General features: G+C 43.0%; 1 protein-coding gene across 1 annotated transcript in view; it reads right to left on the bottom strand.

Annotated features, from left to right (window-relative positions):
• The window catches only part of CFAP47 (cilia and flagella associated protein 47), a 643,784-nt gene that overhangs the window by 50,755 nt on the left and 565,129 nt on the right, over window positions 1-27,900 (bottom strand). Inside the window, exons 58-60 of the mRNA XM_054005907.1 lie at window positions 26,765-26,924; window positions 25,686-25,780; window positions 16,042-16,203 (exon numbers count right to left, since the gene is read on the bottom strand). Coding sequence (XP_053861882.1) covers window positions 16,042-16,203; window positions 25,686-25,780; window positions 26,765-26,924 — 417 coding nt within the window. The remainder of the gene's footprint in view (window positions 1-16,041; window positions 16,204-25,685; window positions 25,781-26,764; window positions 26,925-27,900) is intronic.

Here is a 27,900-nt window from a genome sequence, read left to right as displayed (position 1 = left end):
AAAATTTAATGTTATCCCAGTCTTCTATAAACTGTGTTGCTAACAGAAAACAATATTTGCCCTTCAAAAAATGAAACATTTTTGTAAAGAACAAATTAAAGTTCTCAAATTTAAACTCTGCCAGTTTAACATGCTGAAATTCAATTAACCATTAAGGATAATTAAATGTACAGTTTGGTCAGCATGAAATTATCAAACCCCATTAGGACTCTGATGCAATTATCTACTGTTGGTTGCTTATTGTAAAAATTATTTCAGTTTTATTCATAAAATTCTTAAAGCATAATTTTTAGCACTGAAAATTGGCAGTAACATGTAGAATTCTGAACTAGCTGCTACTTCCCACAGCTCCCATTGGCTGGGAATGGCGAACTGCTGACAGTGGGAGGTATGGGCGGCTGTGCAAATGCAAATAAATTGTCTGACGGCCTGCCAGTGGATCACCCTGATGGACCACAGGTTGCCCACCACTGATATAGATACTCTGGAATCATCCCACTAGGATATCAAATAATATATGATTCTCCACAATTTAAAAGGGCATTAATGCTGGGATTTGATCCAACAATTAGAATGGCAATGGTTTCTGGTGATCCTGCTCAGACTCCTTTACATCATACAGAAGAAAAGGCAAAAAGATTGTATGAAATACAAAGGGAAACAATGCCACCCCCAAAATCAACATCTAAAAGGATGTCAGTAATAACTTTTTTCCAATAATGGTCCAATGGGACAGGGAAACTAGCAAAGTAGACAGAATAAAGTAGAATTAAATAGAGGAGAAAATAAAAATAGGAGAATGGTCCTATATGAACAAAGGGCAGGTGATCCAGGAAGGAATTGGTATGGAAAAAATTATTACAGTATTAACCTAGAGACAGAATTGATGGTTTGCCTACTGATGAATTGCTCCAGAGATTAGCTAATCATGAGAGGAATATGCCTACAGTTCCATCTAGTCCCAAAATTCAGGTCTAGGGAGGCCAAGCATCCCCTATCTCCCTGATATCAGTAGAAGAGCATGCTGATTTAGTGGCACATTTACAAACAGGTGATTGGGGAAGACCCACTGTATATGTGAAATTTAATAAGGGAGCGTTCAGACAAAATATGTTGATAGATACTGGTGCCACATTTTCTTTAATAAGCACAAAGAATAAGAATTTATTTGGACCCCCTGTAACCAGAAGAAAATTGCATGGATTTAATGAAACAGAGTAGAGTGCCATTTATTTCTCCATTTAACTTTAAATTAAGTATAAAGCAAGGAAAAGAACAGTTTGGTTTAATGGATCTTGATTGTGAAGGAATAATAGGAATTGATATATTGAAAAATCTTGGGTTAATAATCGATCTAGTAAATAAGATATTGTGGGAAATGCCTTCTAATAAAGTAAAGGATGAATTGCAGCCAGTTGTTATTGAAGCAGGGTAAAGGCTAGCTACTATTAAGGCCGTTGAGGAAATAAAATGGCCTGATTTGCCAGCAGTATTGGAGATTGCACAAAAGTATAAAGAGGTCTGGACTACTAATAAGGCAGAATGTGGAAAAATTGAAGCAGAAGTATTAATTATTGGACTGGATCCCCCACCTCAAAAACAATATAAATATCCTAAGGAGGCAGAACCTAGGTTAATGAATACTATCCAAGGTCTTTTAGAGCAAGGAGTTATAGTCGAACAACAGAGTACAAATAATGCAGCCATATGGCTAGTTTGAAAGGCAGATGGTAAACTTGGAGATTAACCATCGATCTTAGGCCACTGAATAAAGTAACTCCAATGACTGCTCCAGTGGTAGCAAAATATCCAGAGGTGATTGCTTCCATTATGGGAGGAGCATGTTGGTTTACAGTCCTAGATTTAGCAAATGCATTCTCTGTTATACCTTTACATCCAGATTCTTGGTATAAATTTGCCTGTACATTCCAAGGAAGACAGTTGTTTCACTCGAACCCCCCTATGGATTTCATAATAGCCCTGCCATATACATATGCATGTAAATAAGATGTGGGATAAAATGCCTAATAAGGATGGCATCAGGTCGTATGTAGATGTATTATTACTACAAAAACTAGGGAAGAAAACTTAAATATTAGATCAGGTGTTATGGAAAATAAAGGAAACAGTGTTTAAGGTTAGACCAGAAATAGCTCAAATATGCCAACAGCAAGTGAACAATCAAGGAGTAACGTTGGGACAGGAAGGATGATCACCAGATAAACAAAGGGTAGAATTATTGCAAAAATTACCAGCCCCTACAGATGTATCTGCTTTAAGGTCATTTTTAGGGACGACAAATTTCTCAAGAGATTTTATAGAAAACTATGCAGAAAAAGCCAGCCCACTCTATAAGTTATTAAAGAAGAGTAATAACTGGGAATGGGGATTAGAGCAGCAGGAAGCTTTTACACAACTTAAAAAAGCATTAGCACAAGCCCCAGCTTTAGCATACTCAAAGGTAGGACAACCTTTTGTGCTCCAATTGGCTACTACGAGCTCTGGAATGAGTACTGTATTGAGTCAAGTCTATGGTACAGGTCTTCAACCAGTGGCATATTCTTCTAAGATTCTGAATGGAGTAGAACGGGGATTCACCCCTTCTGAGAAAGGTATTAGCCTTAGTTTGCAACATTGGGAATATTTAGTAGGATTATCTCCTGTGCTTCTGAAAACATCCCACTCACCCGTGAAATATGTATTAACAGGGAAAATTAATGATGGACACGTTTCTAGTCCTAGATTAGCAAAATGGATGTTAGCCTTGCTGAATAAAAATGTAATAATGGAAAAGGTCCCAAGTTTATCACCAGTTCTTTATGGTCTTGTAAGTGACGTGAACAGCATCAATGTCCCCTACCAGAAATTCCTCCTGAAGGACCTATAGTATTCCAAGGTGGAGCAATCTTAAGTGAGATTATAGACACAATAGACATAATTTGGTTTGTGGATGGTTCTAGCTTTTATGAGCCTTAGCTGTGGCACATACGGGGTATGCAGCAGTAAGAATATCCAATGAAAATGTTTTTAAGGGACAGTGCATACCTCATTAGGCACAAGCTGCTGAAATTGTAGGTGTGGCAGCAGCATTGGAAAATATGCGAATGGATAAAACCGTGGCTATTTTTCCAGATTCTGAATGGGTGCTGAGAGCTACAGGGGAGTGGATGCCCCTGTGGCAAAAGAGGGTCATGAAATCAGCAGATGGTAAATACATTGCTCATGCTGAAAAGTTAATGTATTTGTGGGAGTTAGCACAACAAAGGACACACCCAGTATGAATGGGGAAAGTAAAGCCCATAAGAAAAATGTTGAAGGAGCTCAGTGGGATAAGGCAGATGAACAAGCTAAAGTAGAAGCCAAGGAGGGGACAGGATGGCAGCCACAATTCCAATTGATCCCAAAAGCTAAACAAGAAAAAGAAAGAATAGAACAGATTGATTTAGTAGCTTTTCAAAAAAAAAAAAAAAAAAAGATCCTGAAATAAAGAAATTGATATCGAAAGAAAAAGGGATGGAAAATTTGGCAGCATGAAACAGGATTGGTATTAACTACTGAAACAGAGGGTAATATGTCTGTGTGTGCAGTTCCAATGGAAATTAGATCTGAAATGATTTCTCTAGTTCGTGATAGTGGGCATTTAGGAATAGATAAGACTCTCAGTAGGTTACAAATTGTAGGATGGTGGCCAAACACGAGGGCAGATATAGAGCAATATGTGAACAATTGTTTTTACCCTGTGCAGCAAATAATGCAGATATTAAAATAATAAAAGGACCATTAGGACACCAGAGAATAGAAGGTCCGTGGGCTAGGTTACAAATCGGTTTTATTGGCCTATTGGCAAAAACTGCAAAAGGAAATCAATATTGTTTGATGATAGTGGATCCTTTAACTAAGTGGTGTGGCAGAGCTCCGACCTTGTCCCCGGGGGTCCCATGCTTCCAGGCGGTTTATGCTAGCCTCAGAGGCTCCACGTAGCCCTTCTCTCTCTAGGGCCAGGGTTACAGTCTACAGAGCCCTTTTCATCATAAGCCAGCAAGGAGGTTGGTGAGAGAACTCCCACAGTCTCTGTTGTCCCTGTGGGCTTATACAAGAACAGTTTAGCCTCCTGTCCTGACAGGGGCCTGCCTTCCCCTCCCAGGAGGTGTTTCTGTAGTGGTGGGTTGGGGGGAACCCAGGCCCGCCCTCTACTCTGGGTTCTGGCCCAGGGACCCTAATGGCAGCAGCTGTTGGCAGCCAATCTTTCACCGCCAGAACTGCTACATTTCCCTGGGCCACTTCCCCACAGCTCTCCCGCTTCTTTCTCTTAACGCCTTCTTCACCCTTACCTTAGGGCTCCCTTCCAGTGGCTTGAGGGCATCTTCATTACTGAGCCCTTCAGCCGCACTTCCTCTCCCCTGGCTCCCTCCAGCCTGACCAGAGTGAGTCCTTTTATAGTATCAGAGGGGTCTTAATTAGAGTCAGGTGTTCTCATTAGCTTAATGGCCTCGCCTGACTCTTTGAGGTTAATTGGAGTCAGGGGTGTCCACCCTAGCCTGAAGCAGCCCCCGCTCTGGTCAATCAGGGAACAGAAAACTGCTTATCCAGTTGCCAGTTTATCTGCCTTTGACTACTCTGCTGTACCCAACTGGCCTGGGTCTATCACAGTGTGTACAGGCAATTCCAACAAGAAATAATACTGCATTAACCACAGCTAAGATTTTGGTGGATCGAGTTATTAGAAGATGGGGTATCCCCAAATAAATCGTTTCAGATCAGGGACCTCACTTTATAGGAGAAATTACAGAGGGATTGTGTCAAGCTTTTGGCATTAAGCAAAGACTGCAAATAGCTGGACATCCTCAAAGTTCAGGGCAAGTAAAAACTGCCCTGAGGAATGTAGTAAATCAGCAGGGTAAAGAGAAACTATCTCTAATATTAATGGCTACCAGGGGAATGGTAGCATCACATGGTGTAACTCTCTTTAAAGCCATGACGGGGAGAGATAATGAGGTTGCCTGAACAGTGGTGGGTAACAGGTACACCCCCAGATGGATCACAGCCTAGAGTGCTAACAGACCAATGGATGCAACATTTGCTAAAATCCATTAGCAAAATGCATTACAAGTGGTAATAGCACTTAAAGCGAATGTTCAGCAAATGGATAAGAAGATGGGACCAATATTGCATCCTCAGGAATGGCAGACAGGTGATATGGTCACGTACAGACAAATAAGAGAAAAAGACCATATCTTAAGCCCTACATGGGAAGGACCAGTTAGAATAGTTAATAAAGCAAGTCTCATGGTGTATCAATTGGATATCTGACAAGGAAAAAGAAAAGTGTCAAAATGGTTTCATTCATCACGGTTGAGAAGGGAGAACAAAAAGAGTTATAATGATCTCTCTCTTATTATAGAGACAGGAAAAAGGTAAGATAAGAGAAATGCAGAAAGGAGTGTTGAATGAGATATGGGATGAGAAACATTGGTATCCACCTTCCGTTCCTTCTACCTGGACAGAACAAGATTTAGAGGAGTTCCTGGAAAGTTTACCTGTTCTGGAACTGACTAGTCAGAGTTTGGGGGTCGACCAATCTTCCCAAATGGAAGCTGTTGTTTACCAAATGGAAGAACAACCCCTTCACATCATAACTCCCTTCTGGGGGAGGATCAATGTGGAAAACCGGTCATTACAATTAACATAAATGGGGGGGGGAATATGTCAATCAGGTTATCTAGACATGGGATCTCCATATTCTGTGTTAAACAACATATATAAACCCTCAGATTTTTTTACCCTACATCTCCTCAGATATAGCTGACGTACAAGGAGTATTAGGGATAAAAAGTGAGATTCCTATAACAATCCCATTGACAGTATAGGGAATAAGGAAATATGTAATTTACATTTCGGAGTCATGATCTGGGGGCAAAATGGACTTGGAATAATAGGTATGGACATCCTTACTGCACTAAGATATTCAATAGATTTAGGCAGAAGCATCTTATGGGCAAAATAAAATTTTTTATCTATAAAATATAGGTACATACAAGTAAAGTAGTAACTTGTCTTTATTTTTTTTATTTTGATTGAGAAAGAAAAGGGAAGAGTAGAATAGATAAACAAAATGGCAGCTTGGTTTGAGGAAATTCCAAATATGAAGGAAGAGGAAACAGGAGATTTAATGGATGATGAAGAAATAAGAGATTTATTGAATATAGATACGCCAATAGATGAATTTATAAGCCTAAATGCGACAGAGGATGAAAGATACGGCTGAAGAAAGTGGGATTAAGGAAGAAAAGGGAACTCCCCCACTAATTGTGTCCCAGATATATTTAGCTCAGTATATGAGACCGATGGTTCCAATCCAAATTATTGAAGCAGAAATTGAAACACTACTATATGGATACTGGATCATTGATTTCAATGATGAATACTGCAGTAGATGGGGTTATTATACAATATAAGTCATGAGACATGTATATGTTTACGGGACTATTGGGAGAACAGATACCTATTCCCTTAAGTGTTCCTCTGTCCATCAACATAGGTATTAGATTAATAGATAATGTGTCATTTGGTTTAGCAAATATGGGAGTCGGTAGTAGAGGACTCATTGTTATAGATATTCTAAAAAGACTGAATTGTATGATGGATATAAAAGCAAAGATACTGTGGAATGCTGAATAAAACAATAAGAAGCAAGAAAAATGAAATATACAATACAGAAGGTTTAATTAGGTAGTCCCTAAAGAAAGTAATGGTAGATTTAGATCCTATGGATGTTTTGAGGCAAAACTCACTAAAGGTCTAATATACGTTTTACATTGTGGAAGGATGGAAGAAATTGATGGAAAAACTTTTAATAGAAGTTCCTACTGATAGAAAGAAAAGAAGTTTGATGGATACAATATTAGGAGGAACAGGTACAGGGCTTGGAATACTGAACAGTATAGATGAAGAGGTATTGGCTAATAAGTTAAATTCAGTAGGACAACATTTGGAAGCTGTGTCTAAACCCTTAATAACCTCTTTAAATGATATAAGTGCTATCCAATTGTATACGTTGGAAGAAAATGTGTATTTATTAGAAGTTGGACTACACTGCTTAAAGTGAATCACATATACAATGTAACTCATAACCCTTATAAAAACAAATACTTGTGTAATATTACTTTGGTGATTGATTATGATTTCAAGCGCACACTATTCAAAATTGAGAATGAAGAATATAAAAATCAATACCATATATATAAAAAAGAATTAACCCAATACCTGTAGGATTAAACCTAAGTTTAGTTAAGCAACAAAAACAATTACAAAAGGCTCAGAAAAATGCACAAAGGCTTATGATTACTGTGCACTTCCACTAAGGGCATATCTACATTACACACTGGATCGACAGGCAGCGATAGATCCAGCAGGGGTCGATTTATCGTGTCTAGTCTAGACGCGATAAATTGACCACCGATCACTCTCCAGTTGACTCCGGTACCTCACCAGGGCAAGAGGCGCAGGCGGGTCGATGGGAGAGCGTCAGCTGTGGACTTACCACAGTGAAGACACCACGGTAAGTAGATCTAAGTACGTCGACTTCAGCTACATTATTCATGTAGCTGAAGTTGCGTAACTTAGATCGATTTCTCCCCCCCTCCCCCTCCAGTGTAGACCAGGCCTAAGAAAATTGAATTAGTAATTGAACATATAAAAAGTGATACCAAACACAGATGTGTTTTTGGGATGGTCTCCCACAGCAATGGGATTCTTTAATGTAATTTTGCATCCGAGTGGTAGTCCTGATATTTCAAATTGTAATGGCAACTATGCTTATTATTTTGGTGTATTGGATCAAATGAAAATTCAGACAGCTGAAGTATATACAATTCCTAAGTTTTAAACAAAACTACTGTGGCACACAGGCAAGTGTGACCAAGGTGGGAATCAAGAGTGGTGAGGAATTGTGCCAGTATCAAGACATGTCTGCTCAGTCTCATGACTGACAGACTTGAATCAACAATGGACAAGACCACACACCCATTGAACTCACAAAACAATTAAGTGCTGGATAAACTCATTTATCTATCATACCAGCAGGGAAGGGAATTGATACAAGCAGGGCCACCCAGAGGATTATGGGGGCCTGGGACAAAGCGGGGGAGCTGCGGTGCTTGTACTCACACGATGGCGGTCCGGGTCTTTGGCAGCATGGGGCCCTTCAGTCGCTCCGCGTCTTCGGCAGCACTGAAGGCCCCCCCGCCGCCGAAATGCCGCCGAAGACCCGGAACGCCGCCGGGCCAGGGCTCGCGGGGCATTTCGGCGGCGGGGGAGGAGGGGCCCTTCAGTCGCTCTGTGTCTTCGGCAACACTGAAGAGCCCCCTGCCGCTGAAGACCTGGACCGCCGACGACCAGGGCTTGTGGGGCCTGGGGCAAATTGCCCCACTTGCCCCCCCTCTGGGCAGCCCTCCATACAAGAGTGTTTTTTTTTTTTTTTTAACTGCGCTAATCCTTTGTCACAACTGGCAATACCCAGGACAGAGGCTTATGACTGCTTCTCCCTGCAAAGAAAAGCCTCGGGATGGGGTTTAAATGGCCATAAAATTCACTTCCCTCGATCAGCTTAACAAAAATGGTGACAGTATCATGTTACTTTGGTTTGCATAATTTAGTAGTTAGTTTTAGGCTAGATGCTTTAGATAAACTATTAATGATGATAGTTTGGAGCTATAAATACAAAATGGTGGAGAGAGGAGAAGAACAATAAGAGAAGATCGAGAACAGCAGAGAAGGCAACCAGGCAGCAGTTATAGAAGGGAAAGGTCAGAGCAGAGAAAAAGCAGAAGGACCTGAGATGAAACAGAGGAATTGATGAAGAAGTGTAAGTCTGATTTCTTGTCTGTTTTAAAGGACTGTCTGTGTCTGTCCATAAAGCTGGATGCCTTCTTCTGAGTGTGATCTAACCCACCTCATCCTGTGAGCTCCCAGCCCCCTCTCAGAGAATGGTAATTTTTAAATGTTCAATGTTTCTTTAAAGCTATATTGTAGTGCTGTTTTATACATACACATTGGGAATTTGTATGTTACATTGTAATAAGTCTAATGTTATTATATTGGAGGCCTTATGCATATGTATGAAAAGGTCAGTGTGTACTAATACTGCAACATTGTATTTATCTTATAGTTTGTGTAGTCTTCTGTGTCAATGGAATGTATAATCTCTAAATATAATGTAATTGTGCCTTACTGCCTGTTGTATTCTGTACTGCTTTCTTGCTTGCTTTACTGAATATATGTCAATCACTGAATTTTCTCTCAATAAATAAGACTGTTTTTGAAGAACTACTACTTGTATGACAATCCTCTGAGCAGAGGTCTATATCCGTGTCCTTTCAAGGGTTAGCAGGATTAGCCTGCTCTGGAAACTCTTTTGCGGATCGGAGTCAAACCTCCTGGTAATACCCTGGCAATTTCTTTAAGGGGGGTCACCACCTTTCTCCCCATTTGGGCAGAATAAATTAACAATCAATTTATAATTATAGGTAGGCCAGTATTGGAGTGCCTTGGGTCCACATTTTGGGGTAACACTGAGACATATTTTTTACTCCCCAATGTAACTGTCTCTTGTATACCATGATAAGACCAACCAGGTGATTTGTTAGGATACACACAGTCTTAGTGAACTAATTTTATTTTTTAATGGTGTGTGTTTGTGGGTGGGGATGGAAGGGATCTTCATGATCCTACCAGTCTCCTGTGTGAGAAGCAAAGCACCCAGTTGCTTTTGGTAGAGTCAGTGTATAGTTGCCAACATGTAAGTTCTTTGAGGCAAGGACTGTCCTTTATTGTATGTTTCAGAGTGCCCAGCACATACGAGTCCTTGCTGCTCATTTGTACATGTACTTTATTACTATTATTTTTATTAATGGCATTGGCAATTGTCTAAGATGGTGGACTGATGACTGTCAGGCTCCCCCAGTCACTGGAGCATCTTGGTGAATTTTAGTACTTAGTTCTTTTCAAACATTAACTAATTGCCATAATACCTTTGTACAAAATGTAAGTACCTTTATGCCTGTTTTATAAATAGAGAAACACAAATTAAGTGCCTTGATGAAGGCCACAGAGTGAGTCAGCGTTATAACCTGGATTAGGATGACCGGAAAATCATACTTAATTAAGTAGATGCTATTAGTGTCTCCTCATTTATCCAGAGGTCATCTGGCTGCTCCACAAAGGAGGCAGCTCTGATGCAGTGAACAGGGAATAGTCTGATATCTGAACAGCACTGTTTCCCACGGCTATGGAAGTCACCTGAGGCCCTTCCCAAAATTGAGGGGCCTGTGGCCCTGGTTTGCAAGGGACACAAAGGCCAGTTCTTGGCAGTTATAGGGGGAGTTACAAATAACCCATGATGTTTAGGAAAGTCCGTTACAAACTTTCAACCCCTGTGACAAGTTATCCTATAATTCCAAGGCTGTGTTTGCAAGCAGATGGAGGCACAAGAAGTTTTCCAGGCAATTAGTTGATTCCTGGTCGCTGCTACATTGGACTCTGCTTTTCCCTGAATTCTGTACCCTGCACTCAACTCTGCTCCTTTTTCCTGCTCCATTCCTGGCTCTTTCCTCAATCTTGTCTATGTTCCTGATTCCCACTGTGCTCCTGCTCTGTGCCTCACCTTCAACCATCAGTTACCAGCGCTGGCTCTGAACCCTGTTTCCAACTATGACTCTGGCATTTGGTATCTGACCCTGGCTCCAACTATGGCTCGACCACAGACTTATTTCCCCAAGCTGGACATCTGCTGTACCCACTAGACCCGACTCCTGCTCTGACCACTAGGCAAGACCACATATGGCTGGGTTCCAAACAATACCTAGTGGAGAAATGTGTGATTCACAGAAAATAATACCCCAAGTTGACAGACTTAATAGAAAGCTCAAGGACTGATCACTGTAAAACTTGCACTGACATTGTTTGTGCTTTTTTTTTTTTTTTTTTTGAGGATTAACAGTAGTCTACAACTCCTTCCAGTACTGCCAGTCCAAGATCTGTCAGATGCAACAAATTTGTTTTTTCAGGGGGGAAAATGAAGAGCACAAGAACTAAGCAAAGAATAGTGTTGATTTAATTTTATACTTGTCATGAAGACAATTATGAAGCACAGAGGAAAAATGAAAGGGTATGCCGAAATACAAACAATATTTCTGATTTGTTCCCAGATCCTGCACCTCAGCACCCCAATTAAAATATTGTGAACTGAAAACATCTTTGTGGGTATTTGAGTACCAATGACCACACCAAGCACACTGCTTTGCTTCAAAGTTCCCACATCTGATATTCCACAATCCATGACTTTCTAAACTGGAGCAGGGTTAGCTAAGATGATACTCATAAGGAACTTTAGAAGATCTTATAGTATAGGATAGTTCGCTTCAGTAGCAGGTTTTTTTTTTTTTAGTATAACGCAATATTATGGGAAGACTATATATTGTAGGAGTTAGGCTTTTAACATCACATCAGATCACTGATCTGTCATGGGTATCACATTCATTGCAACAATTACACTATTAACATTCATTTCATAGGCAAAAAAACATTGAAGAGAAGTAGCTACTGGGCACATACCATCTCTGCTTTTCAGAATTAAGCATTTTGATGGTTACTTATTAAAATAACAAAGCATATTACATAATAATCCCCATGAAGGACTAAGAGCCAGGCTTTTAAAGGTATCTATATTTCCTTAAAAAACTGGCCCTAAGGGCCTATCCAGTAGTGGTTCCTTAAAATAAGCTGTATTTTATTTACAGTGGATTTAAAAACCTCAGACAATACCAACTATCTGTACTTTAGTTTTCAATATATTAAACAGGGTTTATCTGACTGAAATCCTATATTTGGTACTGTACTGTAAATAGTAACCTTTTAACTGTAGGATCATTATGGCATTGAATCTGCCGGACTTTTGAATGCCATGTAATATCATTACAACTGTACAGTGTTAAGCTATCCCCTCTTTTTTAAATGAATTACAATAATTTTCTATTTAAATCAAAATCATGCTGAATGGGCTAGACTCATAATTCTTTGAAGGTCTGCGAGCTGCTCAAAAATTTTCACATCTCAAGGGTTTATTTTTGTCCAAATTATTTAAATACTGAAACACAGCAGTAGCTGTTTAAATCTGCTCTGCCTGTAATTATCATCATCTATCTTTGGATATAAAAATTGCTTACTACATATCTCATACATACTCTGATGGATCACTGTTTCAGAAGGAAAAAAAATGAAAAACAGCTTGGCGAGCTGTTATCTTAGAGCTTTACACTTTTATTTATGCTATTACTGGTAGTCTGCAGAACATATAATAGTACTATTAAATTTGATTCCTCGACAGGTATCAAAGTCATCTAGGAATAATGACATTATAATGTCATTGACAGCATTCTGAAAACTGCCGGAGCCATAAATGATCCTCGTTGTCAAAGCATTTCATTACCATACTCCTTGTCTGAAAAGATGTAATGTCCCAAATCAATGTCTTGCAATACATGCAGAAGCTAGTGTTAATAAATATGAAATATTATGGTTGTGCACAAAACATGCACATCAGGAATCTGCAAGTGTTTCAGAATGTTGTCTCATTTGCTGAAGGCACATTATTCATTTCAATTTAAATGCCATAGTATTGGGGAATTAGATGTAGTAATGTTTAAAATGACTACTGTTCATATATGATACAATTATAAACACTACGGCCATGTTATTCTATTGTTTAGAAATATTCTTTGATATACAACAGCTATTTCAGGGTCAAATAAGGTTATGTGATAATATTTACAACTCTAAAGAGAGACAAGATTATATGCTGGGAATTACAGAGCATATTTTTCTTGACTTAATTCTATTATTTTGTAAAATGTGAACACAAGGAAACTGATCTGCAGAGTCTACTGTCCACACCACAGTGTTGGTTATCCTTAACTGTGCAGTACTAGATTAAGTATGTATTATTCACCCTCCACTCTCCTCCAGGTTTCATAGACATTACACAAAAGACAGACTATTAAAAAGTCTGGAGTCAGTGACCTCAGATATTCAGTTCTGCTGTCCAATATTCGCACAATAAACCAACCCAGAAGGAAGGAAATTAGACATTTTTAGGGCAAACTCTTGCAGATTTCACAATGAATTGCAATGAAGTTACCTAGCACGGGTCTTTCTGTAAAACAGTGTTATGATACAACAGAAAAATTCACAGGACAAGGTCTGGGGCCGGCTCCCGTGGTACAAATCAACCAAAAAGTTAAATTGATCGGCCCTTAAGAGTGGAACCTGGGGTGGATCCATCTTGGCTTCCCCAATGCAGGGGCTGTGAGTGTGGGGTTGTGTGTGTGTGTGGGTGGGGGGATTGGGTTGTCCCTCCTCCAGTGTAAAGGTAGGTTAAAGCCGCTTTACAACCCCACTCCTCTACTGAGCAGACCTTGGTTACTTATTCATACAACACTTTTAGGATGAATTTTTCATAAAAGGCCTCTATAGTTTTGTATCCACAATCAAGTCTAGGTGCAATTTTCAGGGCACAATCATTTGTGGATTCAAAGATAACATCCCCTGATTTGTGGTCATACATGCTTTTACATCTGTAAAGTTGGGGAGATGTCTAAATTCTAATATTTGCATCTTCAACTAATTGCAAATACTGTATAACACTGCAGGTGCAAACTGAGAAGTCAGATTGAGCTCCCATAGAAAATTCAGCTCCTTAAGATCAAATTCCTCTCCCAGGCTCACACTCTGTAAATTTCATGTGAGTTTATCTAAAAGCAGAATTTCTGTCTGATGTGTAAGGAATATAATACTATCGTAAAAAGATAAATAATTGGGTAAAAACTTACAATTTCATCCACTGTGACTACAATTTGGGAATTGCTAAAGGTGATATTTGAAGACTTGAGCATCAACACAGTGGGTCAAATTCAGCCCTAGCACAAGCAAGCACAACTCCCACTGACTTCAGTTGAAGTTGCATCCACTTGCACAGAGGTTGGATTTGGCCCTGTTTGTCAGGCTATTCATGCAGAGCTTAAGGATTTAGTGAATATTGTTAAGTGTAAGGGAAATTTTCTCTGATGCAGGTGCCCAATAGGTGCAGAAAACAAGAACTGTAGCCAGTGCAGACTCTCTCTCTCTCTCCAGGTACTTACAACATCCTCCCCATCCCCTTCTCTCTCTGAAATTGTTACTATGAGAGTAGTACAAAAAAATGGCATGTCCCAGAGGAAATTAACTTGTATCATATCCTGGGCTGATGAAACAAGTGAGCAGCAGTCATCTTTTGTTAAATCTTATTGCCCCTACTCAGCTCACATTATTGCAGATAATGGGCCCAGTGGTGGGGAATGTGGCATATAAATAGGACAACCCATACAGAGCTGTCTCCCTCCACATCCAGCATACACACACTTACTACTCATCACAGGGTTTATGCGAGCCACACCTTTTTAATCAGTTAATGCTGTACTGCACATGAATACAAAAGAAGCCTAAGTTAGCTAACTGGACAGTAAATGGGAAGCCAGCCTCAGGCCTCAGACCTGAGACTGGTGACTAGTGCAAAAAGAATAAGCATCTCTGCCTGGTTTACAAGTCCATCTATACGCACCCCCAGACACATGCTTACTGTTATGACTATTGGGATATTTGTTAGGTTCAGTATGTAGTAGGGATTTTCTTGCTTTGGGTGACAAGTCCCCATCTCTTTTCAAAGACAGGACAAGGCTCTAGATCAGGGGTTGGCAACCTACGGCACGCATGCCAAACATGGCACGCGAGCCGATTTTGAGTGGCACGCTGCCTGGCTGGTGAGAGGAGGAGGAGGAGGGGCAGAGGGACCAGAAAGCGCCACGCTGGGGGAAGAAGCGGGGGAGGGGGGAAGCTTGGCTGCCGCAGGACCAAGCTTCTGCCTCCTGCCCCGGCAGGGGAGAGTGGGGGGGGGTCCTGGCAGAGAGAGGTAGGGACGGAGCCTGGGGGAAGGGGGTGGAACAGGGCATAGCTCTCCCAGCCCCCTGCTGTGAGCCGCTCAGGGCAGGGGCTCGGAGCACCCCCACGAGCTGAGCACCCCAGCCCTCTACCCTGCACCTCCACACCCCCCCCAGCCCTCTGCCCTGACCTCGAGTCCCCCCCAACACCCAGCCTTCTGTGCTGCACCCCCCACACACCCAGCCTTCTGCCCTGAACTCCCCCCACACACCCAACCTTCTGTCCTGCACCTCCACACACACCCCAGCCCTCTGCTCTGACCTCGAGTTGCCCCCAACACCCAGCCTTCTGCCCTGTACCCCCACACCCCCCCAGCCCTCTGCCCTTACCCCTGAACCCCCCCACACATCCAGCCTTCTGCCCTGCACCCCCACACCCACCAGCCTTCTGCCCTGATCCCTGAATCCCCCCACGCCCCCAGCCTTCTGCCCTGAACCCCCCACATCCCCACTGCCCTCTGCCCTGACCTCTGAACCCCCCCACACACACACCCAGCCTTCTGTCCTGCACCTTCTGCCCTGCACCCTCTGCCCTGACCTCTGAACCCCCCCCCACACACACCCAGCCTTCTGTCCTGCACCTTCTGCCCTGCACCCTCTGCCCTGACCCCTGAACCCCCCCTCAGGTCTGGGGTCCCGGCTGCCGGCCCCTTGCCAGCTGGTGTCCCGGCCACAGGCCCTGCTCAGCCCGCTGCAGGCCTAGGTGAACAGAACCCCAGGCTGGAAGCGGGCTGAGCAGGCTGGCGGCATAAGATCAGCATTTTAATTTAATTTTAAACGAAGCTTCTTAAACATTTTGAAAACCTTGTTTACTTTACATACAACAATAGTTTAGTTATATAATATAGACTTAGAGAGAGACACCATCTAAAAAACGTGAACATGCACGCAAAACCTTAAATTAAAGTGAATAAATGAAGACTCGGCACACCACTTCTGAAAGGTTACCTACCCCTGTTCTAGATAGTACACTCTGCAAATAATGTACAGTAACTGCTGTACTGTTCTTTCTTACCGGCAGTAACCTGAACTTCATCCTGGACACTGGGTGTCTTAATTTTAGTGGTGATCATAACATTTTTTGCTGCTGGCATAGCGGTTGTTCCAGGAACCACACCAGTTAACAGAACTTCCACTCGCTCCTCCACTCTGTTTCTGGCTCGACAGCTTACAACAGCTACAGGAAAGAAGGGATCAATTTTTGTAAAATGTTGCTTTCCTGAAAAATTAATTTCTTGACTTTAACAAAATAACTAAAAATATAAGGGTGAGATATCTTTAGAAAGATGCTAATATCAGGTATTCAATTACCCCAATGGGGACTGCGACAGTGAAGAGGAGCCAGTTTCACTGTTCCCTTCATATTCTGTCTGACAAAAACACATGGTAAGATGTTGCTCAATTTATTGAAAAAATATTCTGGACTAAGCAATTCATTTCCACAGCTGCTTCTCAAATAACACTTGAAAAGAAATCTCTGCAATTTCTTTGCAATTATGAAATTTAATTTAAATTCATTTAAAAATAAAAAGGTATAGTATAATTTAAAATATTTTAATTGGAAATAAAAATAGGAGCTGAAAAAAACAAATTCAAAAGAAAGTTAATAGTTGTGGAAACTGAAAATGAATTTTTTTTATATCTTAATTTAAGACCACATGCTGTTGCTCAGAGTTGAAGTTTTAGAGAACATTTAACACAATTTTAGAGAACCATACTATGATTTAAAATTTTGCAACTTGAGTTTCCCTTAAGTATCTGAAGCAAAGGAATTTTAATATAGAAAAAACGGTTACTTACCTTCTGTAACTGTTGTTCTTCGAGATGTGTTGTTCACGTCCATTACACATTAGGTGACTCACAAGCTTACCATTAGAGGAGGGTAGGAGTCAAGGAACAATCGATTGAAGCACAGCCCTGCCGACCACCGCGTCCTCCCTGGTCTGATGATGGATTGCGTAGTGGGCTGTGAATGTATGCACCGACGACCAGGTGGCCGCTTTACAGATTTCCTGGAGTGGAACCTGTGCCAAGAAAGCCGCCGAGGACGCTTGGGCCCTAGTCGAGTGAGTCCGCATCTCTGGGGCTGGCACGTTGGTGAGCTCATAGCACGTGCATATGCAAAGCACAATCCATGCTTACAAGCCTTGCGTCGAGATAGGCTGGCCTCTCATTCGCTCCGCAATGGCAATAAACAGTTGAGTTGATTTGCGGAATGGCCTGGTCCATTCTAGATAAAATGCCAAGGCCCTACGGACATCGAGGGTATGCAGGCTGCAGTGGCTTGGGTCTGTATGGGGCTTAGGGAAGAACAATGGTAAACAAATGTCTTGGCCCACGTGAAAATGTGTGACCACCTTTGAAAGGAATTTAGGGTGTGGCCTCAGTTGCACCTTATCCTTATGAAAAACTGTATAAGGAGGTTCTGAAGTGAGGGCTCTCAATTCCGATACCCTCCTGGCCAATGTGATGGCCACGAGAAACGCTACCTTCCATGAGAGGTGCATGAGGGAGCAAGAGGCTAGGGGTTCAAAGGGTGGCCCCATGAGTTTAGTTAGGACCAGGTTGAGATTCCACACAGGGACCGGCGGGCGCGAATAGGGAAACACCCTTTCCAGTCCCTTGAGGAATCGGGCTACTGTGGGGTTGGAGAACACCGAAACTCCCAACTCCCCAGGATGGAACACCGATATGGCAGCCAGATGCACTTTAATCGAGATGGGGGCAAGCCCTTGATGTTTGAGGTGCAGCAAGTAGTCCAGAATTGATGGGACTGAGGCCCACAGAGGCTGTATGTGATGAGGCTCACACCAGTGGGAGAACCTCCTCCATTTGGCAAGGTAGGTCGCTCTTGTGGAGGGCTTCCTACTACCAAGTAGAATTCACTGGACCTGGTGAGAGCACCTGTGCTCCGTATCGTTTAGCCAGAGAGATACCACGCCGTGAGATGTAGCGACGGTAGTTTCGGATGGTGTAGGTGACCCCGGTCCTGTGTGATGAGGTTGCGATGGAGGGGGAGGGCAATCGGGGCGGTTATGGACAGTTCCAGCAGGGTCGTGAACCAATGCTGGCGTGGCCATGCCGGGGCGATAAGGATGACTGCCGCCTTGTCCCTGCGGGTCTTGAGGAGGACCTTGTGGAAGAGCGGGAATGGAGGGAAGGCATACCTCAGGCTCCCGCCCCACGGAATCGCGAAGGCATCTGCCAACAAGCCTGGGCTGAGGTTCTGGTAAGAACAAAACTGAGGGCATTGGCTGTTGCCCTTGGTGGCGAAGAGATCCACCAGGGGAAACCCCCACCTCTGGAAGATTGAATGCAGGACGTCCCGTCTCAACGCCCATTCGTGCATGTGGTAGGACCGGCTGAGGCGGTCTGCTAACCCGTTTTGGATCCCTGGGAGATATGTTGCGATTAGGTGGACTGAATGGGCTATACAGAAGTCCCATAGACAGAGTGCCTTGTGACAGGGGGGAGAGGATCGGGACCCACCCTGCTTGTTTATGTAGAACATGGCGGTAGTGTTGTCCGTCAGAACTGACACGCTGTGGCCTTCTATGGTGGCATGAAAGGTCTGACAGGCGAGGCGAACTGCCCTTAGCTCCTTCAGATTGATGTGAAGCAACTTTTCTTCCCTGGACCATAAGTCCTGGGTTCGCAGGTCCCCCAGGTGCGACGCATCTGTTACTAACGTCAGAGTGGGTTGCGGGGCAGCGAAGAGGACCCCCTCGCAAACCTGCTGCTGATTGAGCCACCAGCGGAGGGAGTTCAACACCCGAGCCGGGATTGTCACCACCAGGTCTAAAGGGTCTCTGTTGGGGCGATACCTTTGGGCCAGCCACAACTGTAATGGCCTGAGTCTTAGGCGGGCATGTCTGACTACATGTGTGCAGGCCGCCATGTGCCCCAAGAGTTGCATGCACCATCTGGCCGTGGTCGTGGGAAATTGTTGGACGGCGCTTACGACCCTTTGAATGGCCAAGAACCGTGACACTGGAGGACTTGCCCGTGCCGCCACCGAGTCCAGGACTGCTCCTATGAAGTCCAGTCTCTGCATGGGGATCAGTGAGGACTTGGGCACATTGACCAGTAGGCTGAGCTTGCAGTACACCCGTAGAGCCAGCGTCACATGGGAGCGGACCTCGGCCTCCGACCTGCCCGCGAGGAGCCAGTCGTCCAAGTACGGGTACACGCGCATCTTTCTCTTCCAAAGAAAAGCTGCCACCACGGACATGCATTTTGTGAACACTCATGGGGCTGTTGCCAGGGCAGGACCGTAAATTGAAAATGGCACTGGTTGATGGTGAAGCGCAGGAACCGCCGGTGGGCCGGGCGGATGGCGATGTGAAAATACGCATCTTTCATATCGAGGGCAGCGTACCAATCCCCCGGATCCAGGGATGGGATAATAGCTCCAAGGGAGACCATACGGAGACGTGTTTTGATCAGAAATTTGTTTAGGCCCCGTAGGTCCAAAATGGGACGGAGGCCCCCTTTTGCTTTGGGAATCAGGAAATACCTGGAGTAGAATCCTTTTCCCCTTAGGTCCGGGGGACCTCTTCCACTGCTCCTACTGTGAGGAGGGTCCGCACCTCCTGCATGAGGAGTTGCTCGTGAGAGGGGTGCCTGAAGAGCGACGGGGAAGGGGGATGGGAGAGAGGGGGCGAGGAGAACTGAAGGGAATAGCCCGCCTCCAATGTGCGCAGGACCCAGCGGTCCGATGTTATATGTGACCAAGCACGGTAAAAATGGGACAGGCTGTCCCTGAAACATAGAGGTGGATCCGGAATAGAGTATGGTACGCTGTCCTCGATCGCAGCTTCAAAATCCTGGCTTATTTCCTGGCTGCGGCTTGCCTTGGCCATGATTTTGGCCCTGGTTAGGCGTATTGTTACGTCTCCACCTGTTATCCCTGCCACGTCTGCGGTATGGTTCCTGTCGAGGACGAGGGTGGTACTGCCTCTGTGGTGGTTGGGGCTTGAAGGGTTTCCTCTGTGTCACTGGAGTATGCATTCCCAACGACTTGAGGGTCGCTCGAGAGTCTTTGAGGCTATGTAGTCTGGCATCCGTCTGGTCCGAAAACAAGCCTGACCCCTTGAACGGAAGGTCTTGGAGGGTGTTTTGCACCTCTGGTGGAAGGCCGGAAGCCTGTAACCATGCTGAGCGTCTCATTACTACTGCTGACGCAATTGTCCTAGCAGCTGTGTCCGCGGAGTCAAGGGAGGCCTGTAGGGAGATTTTGGCTACTGCCTTCCCTTCGTCCACTAGAGCCGTAAACTCGGGTTGAGAGTCCTGAGGCAGGGATTCCTTAAACTTGGAGACTGATGCCCAAGAATTAAAGTTGTGTCTGTTCAGAATCACTTGCTGATTAGCGATCCTCAACTGGAGGCGCCCAGAGGAGTAGACCTTTCTCCCAAATAAGTCCAAGCGTTTCCCCTCCTTGGCCTTGGGGGCTGGGGCTTGCTGGCCATGACGCTCTCGTTCGTTGACCGCAGAGACGACCAGCGAACAGAGAGTTGGGTGAGAGAAGAGGAAGTCAAACCCTTTAGATGGGGCGAAGTATTTCCTCTCCATGCCTTTTGCAGTTGGTGCACTGGAGGCCGGTGTTTGCCATACTGTTTTGTAGTTGGACTGGACCGTTTTTATGATCGGGAGCGTAATCCAGGAGGCGCCCTCTGGGCTTAAGATGTCAACCATGGGATCCTCCTGCTCTACCGTCTCCTCCGCCTGCAAGCCCAGATTGAGGGCTACACGGTGGAGCAGTTCCTGGTGCGCCCGATGATCGATCGGGGGAGGGCCAGACACTGTTGTGCCCACCACGGCTTCGTCTGGTGAGGAGGAAGAGGTCAGGGCCTTTTGTGCATCTTTGTCTTCCTGCAACTCCTCACCAACTGGGCGCTCCTCTGGGGCCCGTCCCATGACGTGGGTCTGAGATGGTACTGGGCTCGGTGCCGAGTCTGCCCCTTCCCGCTCCGGTGGTCCGGAGACCGTGGCCTCCTTGCGAGAGGGCGGGCACCACTGCGGAGAGCGGGACCAGTGTCCCGAGGGCCCCGATCTCGAGGTCCTGGACGGGGGGGCCTTGCTGGTGGTAGGCCCAAGGGTCCAGAATGGCCATTGTCCTGGCTGGCCCCATTGATGATGCCAAGCGGCTTTGTGGTCCCTACTGGCCTGTGCTCTGTGGGCATATCCGCTGTATCGGCCCGAGTCTGCCTCTGAAACCACGGACGGTGATCTGGAAGGCCACGGCGGTGCCGTGGGACGGTGCCGGTCCGGGGTCGGAGAGTAGTGCCTCCGTGACCAGGAGTAGCGTCTTGCTGATCTGGACCTGGATCGGTACCGGTGACCACGGGATCGGGAACGACTACGGGTGGTCGGTCTCGGGGATCGTGTAACTGACACGTCCCGGTGCCTACTCGAGTAGGGCTGCTGGGTCGGTGCCGGTTGCTTATTGAGGCCCAACGGCTGTGCAGCTCTCTGCGCGGAGGGAAGCCGGGAGTCCACCGAGGCGGAGCTCGACTGGGACCGGCGCCGTGAACGGTGCCGAGATGGCGACCGTGATGGGCGCACCATTGCCGGCTTGCCTCTGGATGGCAGTCTCGGCGGAACGTCTTTAGTTTGGAGGGGGTCCTTAGTGGACAATTCAATGAGGTCCTTTGCTGCCTCAAATGTGTCCGTGGTGGAGGGCTGTTCCAAAAGCTCCTCCAGCCCTTCCTCCTCACTCGACGCGCCTATCCCGGGGCTCGACGGGCCTTTCAGCGTCGGAGCCACTGACACCGGGACCTGTGCCAGGGCTGCAACAGCCTTAGGCGCCATCGAGGTCTTCGTGGGCGCTGCCCTCTTATGCGGGGAGCGTCCTCGGGCCTTGGGTTGGCCCTTGGATTTTGTCGGCGAAGACGACCGATGCCGGAGGTGTTCTTGCTGATTTGGTGCCGTGGGCTTAGGGTGCCCCGCCGGCGCCGGATCACGGACCGATGCCGGGGCACTCCGCACTGAGGCTGACGGTGCCGTCGAAGTGGAGGGCTGTAATGCCGTCTCCATGAGCAGCTGCTTAAGGTGAAAGTCTCTCTCTTTCTTAATCCTGGGCTTGAAAGGCTTATGGATCTTACAGCGCTCTTTTTGGTGTGCTTCCCCCAGGCAATGGAGACATGAGTCGTGTGGATCGCTTAATGGCATAGGCTTACGGCATGTGGCACAAGCCTTGAAGCCTTGGGCTTGCGGCATGCCCCGCCGCCCAAGGCCGGTGCTGGGGTTGACCAAACACCTAATACAAGAAGTTTGAGTATTTCTAAAGAACTGATAACTGCTAAGCTTAACACTAGCTACTAAAGAACCGATAACTGTAAAGATAACACTAACGACTATGCTAAGGGACACTCTCAAACGAGAGACAGAGTTGTTCCAACACCGCCACGGATGGTAAGAAGGAACTGAGGGAGGGTCGGGCCTATATATATACCCTAGAGCAGGGTGCCGCTCTGGCGGGAGGGAGGGGGCCCTGCCGGCCCGACGGGAGCCGCTGAGGGAAAAAGTTTCTGATGTCCGTGCACGCGGCGCGCGCACACCTAATGTGTAATGGACGTGAACAATCACCCGAAGAAGAATGTGACTTCCGTGAATTCTGTGATTTTAATCCTCCCCTTAGAAAATATTTCAATGTTCAATACAAGGGTGTTTTATCCGGTGTATTATAGTCTGTAAAACCTTTTTTATTACAATTCTTTCAACACCATGAAAGATTAGTAAATTAGATCTAGAAATTGAAGGGCACTATTATGTTCCCAGATAAAATGATTCAGAAATTTCCAGCTGTCTCAAACTCTGCATAGACTTGGACAAAGAGCCGGTTATCTGTTTCTCAGTTTTAAAAAGTCAATGTTCTTTCCATCAAAATTATGCCCAAGTAAATATGAAAAGAATTATTTATTCTATGATTATGAAAAAGCTAAATATTTTTTTTATCCACTCAAATGATTAGCAGTGACTTATAGTCACAAATTTTTAGGTTAGAAGGAACAATTATGATAATCTAGTTTAACTTCCAGCATTATACGGTCCATAAAATTTTACCTAGTACTGCCTGTACCAAGCCCATAACTTCTCTTTGAAAGACATCCAAACTGGATTTAAAGTCTTCAAGTGATGGAGAACCCACCACATCCCTTGACAAGTTATTTCAATGGCTAATTACCTTCACTGTTTAAAATGTGGACCTTATTTCTAGCCTGAATTTATCTAGCTTCAGCTTCCAGCCACTGGATCTTGTTATTCCTTTGTTTGATAGATTAAAGAGCCCTCTATTATAGTCTTCCCGTGTACGTACCTATAGAGCATGATCAAGTCGTCTCTTAACCTTCTGTTTGATAAGCTAAATAGACTTAGATTCCCACATTTCTCACTATAAGGCAGGACTTCCAGAACTTGTATCATTCTTGTAGCTCCTTTCTGATCCCTTTCACATTTTTCAACATACAGTACTTTATGAAGTCTGGATACCAGAATGGGACAGTGTTCCCATAATGGTCTCACCACTACTGTAGACACGGGTAATATCACTTCCCTATTCCTACTTCCTATTTCCCTGTTTACATATTCAAGAATCACACCAGTCCTCTTTGCCACAGCATTGTACTAGAAGCGTCTGATCAGTTGGTTATTTACCAGAACTCTAAATCCTTCTCAGAGTCACCGCTTTCCAGGATACAGTCCCTGTATATGGTTCAATCACTGCTTTTGTGCCTCCTGGTGTCAGGTCAGGGAGTTTTGGGGATCTTTTACTTTAGCACACCCTCTAGTCAGTTGATCTGGTTCTACCATGATCTTTTCTTGGTGAATTGCCCCTCTGGCCAGGGAGCACTTAAATTCAATCCCCTTCCAGGGTTACAAAAGTCCAACTAAAAATTCAAAGATCCCAGTGATAATCCTGCCCCTGTTGCGCTTATCCACAGCCTGTCCCTTGGACTCAGTCTCTGGACACTGCCTTTGGATAACGATTCCCCATTTACAGTTACCACTGGAGATCTATCCATTAGCTACTTTTTAATCTAATATGTACTACATTAATTTTATACAAGGCTACTTTTTATAATCATGTAATGTGGTACTAAGTCAAACACTTTACAGAAGTCTATTGTGATGCAAATAAGGATGAGGCACTATCTAATCAACTAAAGCAACAGTTTGAAGTTTTGATATCACAGGCTGTAGTCCATAGGCAATTTTAATAATACTATTTCCAAAGAAAAAACAATATAATCCTTATATTTAGGATAACAATTTAATGAGAAAAATAGATCTCTAGAAGATTACTTGCTATGGGCCCTGATCCTACAATTGGTCAACGGGACATATATAATGGGACGTAAGTACATATGTAAAATGCTTAAGTGCTTTGCTGAGTTGGGGCCTATATTTAGAAGGATAAACTACAGTCCATTTATAACTCTGGATTGTGCGATGGAAAGAGAACTCACAGTCTATATATAATTGTTACAAATTGTCATTAAATGCTATTGATATTCAGAATTAATGCAAAGATGTTGGTGTGAACTACAAATATGTATTGTGCATAATTTACATGGAAACAGAACCAGTTATAAATATTCTGAGTTTTCATAACAGCTTTTAAAAAATTAAAATTTAAGATGTGACAGATTCCACTTACATAGAGTAGTATGTCACTTAAGCAATTTATTAATGCTAACATTTTTAATGTATAGTTACCTTACCTAGTGAAAACAATGGCCTAAAGAAAAGAGATATTTATCCCAAACTGCTTTCATAGTACACTAAAGATTTAAATAAGAACACAAGCATTCACCTTTTGTACACATAGTTTTCATGCTAATAAGAAAAGTTATAATGGTGTCATACTGGGCACAAGTGGAATATTTGAGAATATTCTGCTTCACTCCTTTAATGAATAAAGAGGAAATTAGTGAGATGAAAGCTCTAATTAATATCACATTGGCATCTGACTGCAAGTTAAAGGTCCTTAAACAAATCAGAACAATGACAGTACAAATATCTATTCCTATTAAGTTCAATAATTTTAATCCTCAAGACGTCTCTCATTATCTTCCCACACTAATACAGGTTGTTTTTATTTGCCAAAGGGAGATTCAGTATAAAACTGACTAGCAAATTTTCAAGTGCCTTTATCTACTCACAGGCAGTGCTTTTATGAAGGCTATTAGTGTCTGAACCAGTTCACAATGTCCATGTTATTTAACAGAATTTAAAGTAAACCAATTCTGAAGTTATACTGTGATTAAGAAATAGATATATTTAATTTAGTAGCAAATGAAGCTCTATTTACTTCCAAAGTGAGCTAAAACGAAATTCCATAAATATTAGTCTATATCAGTTAGTGCCAATTAATTTTTCCAGGAGTGTTATGGAAAAGTTAAAGTGATTTGCAAACTTCCTTCAGAGTTTGCTTTAGGATAAGTATCAAAATTCTTCTGTCAGATTTGCTCCATGGATGCTGATTCAATATTCTGCTCTCCTCACATATTTGCAAAGGTGTTCTGGAAAAACAGGCTGAAATCCACCTGTGTCAGCCTTCTGCATGATGCAAATTCCAAGTGTTAGATGTCAAAAGGCAAGCAACTGTTTTGATTTTATTACAGTTCTTATGTTTGTGGCTTTTCAGCTATTTCATACCTGGTGCTGATTTATACGGTTGTGCTTCAGGGATTCCATGAATTGGGTAGATCCAGCATATTCCATGGATTTCCCCATTCTCTGATGTGGTGATGCTGTTTGGAAATTCAAGTAAAATATATAATTAACTTCAACTAGCTGAGAAACTGGTGTTATTGATGTTAACTTAAAACTGTGGCCAAGACTAGGGACTTTGGGTGCCCAACTTGAGACACTGTGAAAGGCTTATTTTAGTCTAAAGGAGTAAAAATATGGAAATAATCCTTTCAGATATGTTTGTTATTTTGGTTTGCGGTCATATTTCTTGAGTTCTTTCATGGGGCTCACTCCCTTTTCTACTTTTATACTCAAATTATCCTGGACTCCAAAGTTCTCAATGTGCCTGATTATTTTCCATTCCCTTGCATCTTGTGCAATCATTAACAGCTATGCACAGCTGCTGCAAAGTGGAACCAAATCAGAATGGTAGTGTTTTACACCCACTTTGCAAAGATGTGAATTTATCACACAAGAGAATTGAGAATTGAGCTGTGTATTCAGGATATGAGAACACTTGGTCTGATCTGTTCTCACTAATATCAGTGAAAATTTGGAGCAAGTTCATTGAATTTGGTAGTTATATTAGTGGAAAATCAACAAAAATGGAATCAGCATAAGGCCAAATATATCTCTGATAATTGCTTTCACAAATATATCAAAAGGATATTTACTGATTTATTATTGGTTCAAATTTAGAACTAATTCAAATTAGTTAAAAGAATAATGGAAGAATCCAACTGTTGTTCATTTATCTACTACACCTAAAAGCAGTGGCAAGTAGTTCTCTTGAGTTTCCAAATTTAAGAAAATGAAAGGCAGGTGTTCAAACTGACTGAGTGCTAGCTACCATTGCAGTTCTTCGTTCAGATGTTTAAACACTTACATAGAAACGTCTCTCAGAATGGACAAATTTCTGCCATCAAAAACACACATGCAATTCCATCTGAAGACAATAGGAGTTGCATTCATATATCTGAGGAAAAATATGACCATTGGCTGAAATTGTTCAACACTGATTTTTTTCCTATCACAATAATTACCTTTTCAGTTCTTTGTTTAATTCAGCAGGATCATCATAGGGCCAGTTTTCACCATTCTCCTTCACTACATGAACAATCACCACAGCTTCATACAATTTCATTGTGTCAGGCACAAACAACACCGGGATGTCCAGTTTACCTTTTGGAGGTAGTGGGATTGCTGTAAAATAATACAACAGTTTGTCACTAAGGTGGAAAAGAAGACATATTTTGAAAGCTTTGAGTCATTTAGTCACTTTCTATGTATATATTTCTCTTTGTCTATTCCACAGAATATTTAGTTTGGCCTCTATCATAAAGGACTATTTTCTCAATTCGAACAAAATTATTTTAACCTTTTATTGCAAGTAGTCAAATAATATATTGTTGCTCACAATGAAATGGACAAATGCATGCTTTACTTAAAACCCCAGCTCCTGGAGACAAGTGCTTACTTGAAAATCCCAGCTCTCACTTAAAAAAAAAGTTTTAACCTTCATAGTCGTGGAGAAAAGCTTGCAAATGTGACCAGAAGGCACCTTGCAGGCTCAAAAACCTGGAGGTGAATTAAAAACCCCAAATATGTATTTTAAGTAATAATTTTAAGGTGATCCCATGATCTTTTGGGGTCTGACTAATGAATTTTGAATGTTTGGACTTAATATTATAAAGACTCTAACACTATGTATAAAGATCCAATCAAAAACAATCCTTTATAAGTATCATATCTACACATGGCTAAACTGTTTTTATTTTTCTGGTTTGCCTTTATTTAATGAAAAATATTTTGTATGAGAGGAAATAATTAGTACATTTGGACAGGTAACTGAACAATATAAAATATGTAACGTAACTTTAAAAACATGCTACTAAAACTAGTTTGATATTTTAGATTTCATCCATCAACATCACACTTTAAATTATTTCATGCTCTATGTTTAAGTTGCATATCACTTACTTTGACAACTATTTCCTTTAAATATATTTTAATAGGATTTAGTTCCATGTTTGCAATTGACTTTGCTCATTGTATATTTCATCCCATTGTGTAGGTTTCATCTCTCCCAGAGCCCTTGTTTGTACCTCCCCTTCTTGTACCTTCTCAACATACTTAAAAGCCTACAATGACAATCATTTATAGAAGTGGCCAGTGTTTA

This window comes from Malaclemys terrapin, chromosome 1 (assembly GCF_027887155.1).
Source record: "Malaclemys terrapin pileata isolate rMalTer1 chromosome 1, rMalTer1.hap1, whole genome shotgun sequence".
Classification (NCBI taxonomy): Eukaryota; Metazoa; Chordata; order Testudines; family Emydidae; genus Malaclemys; species Malaclemys terrapin.
Note: the sequence above shows the minus strand (reverse complement) of the source record. Positions and strands in the feature narration are given on the sequence as shown.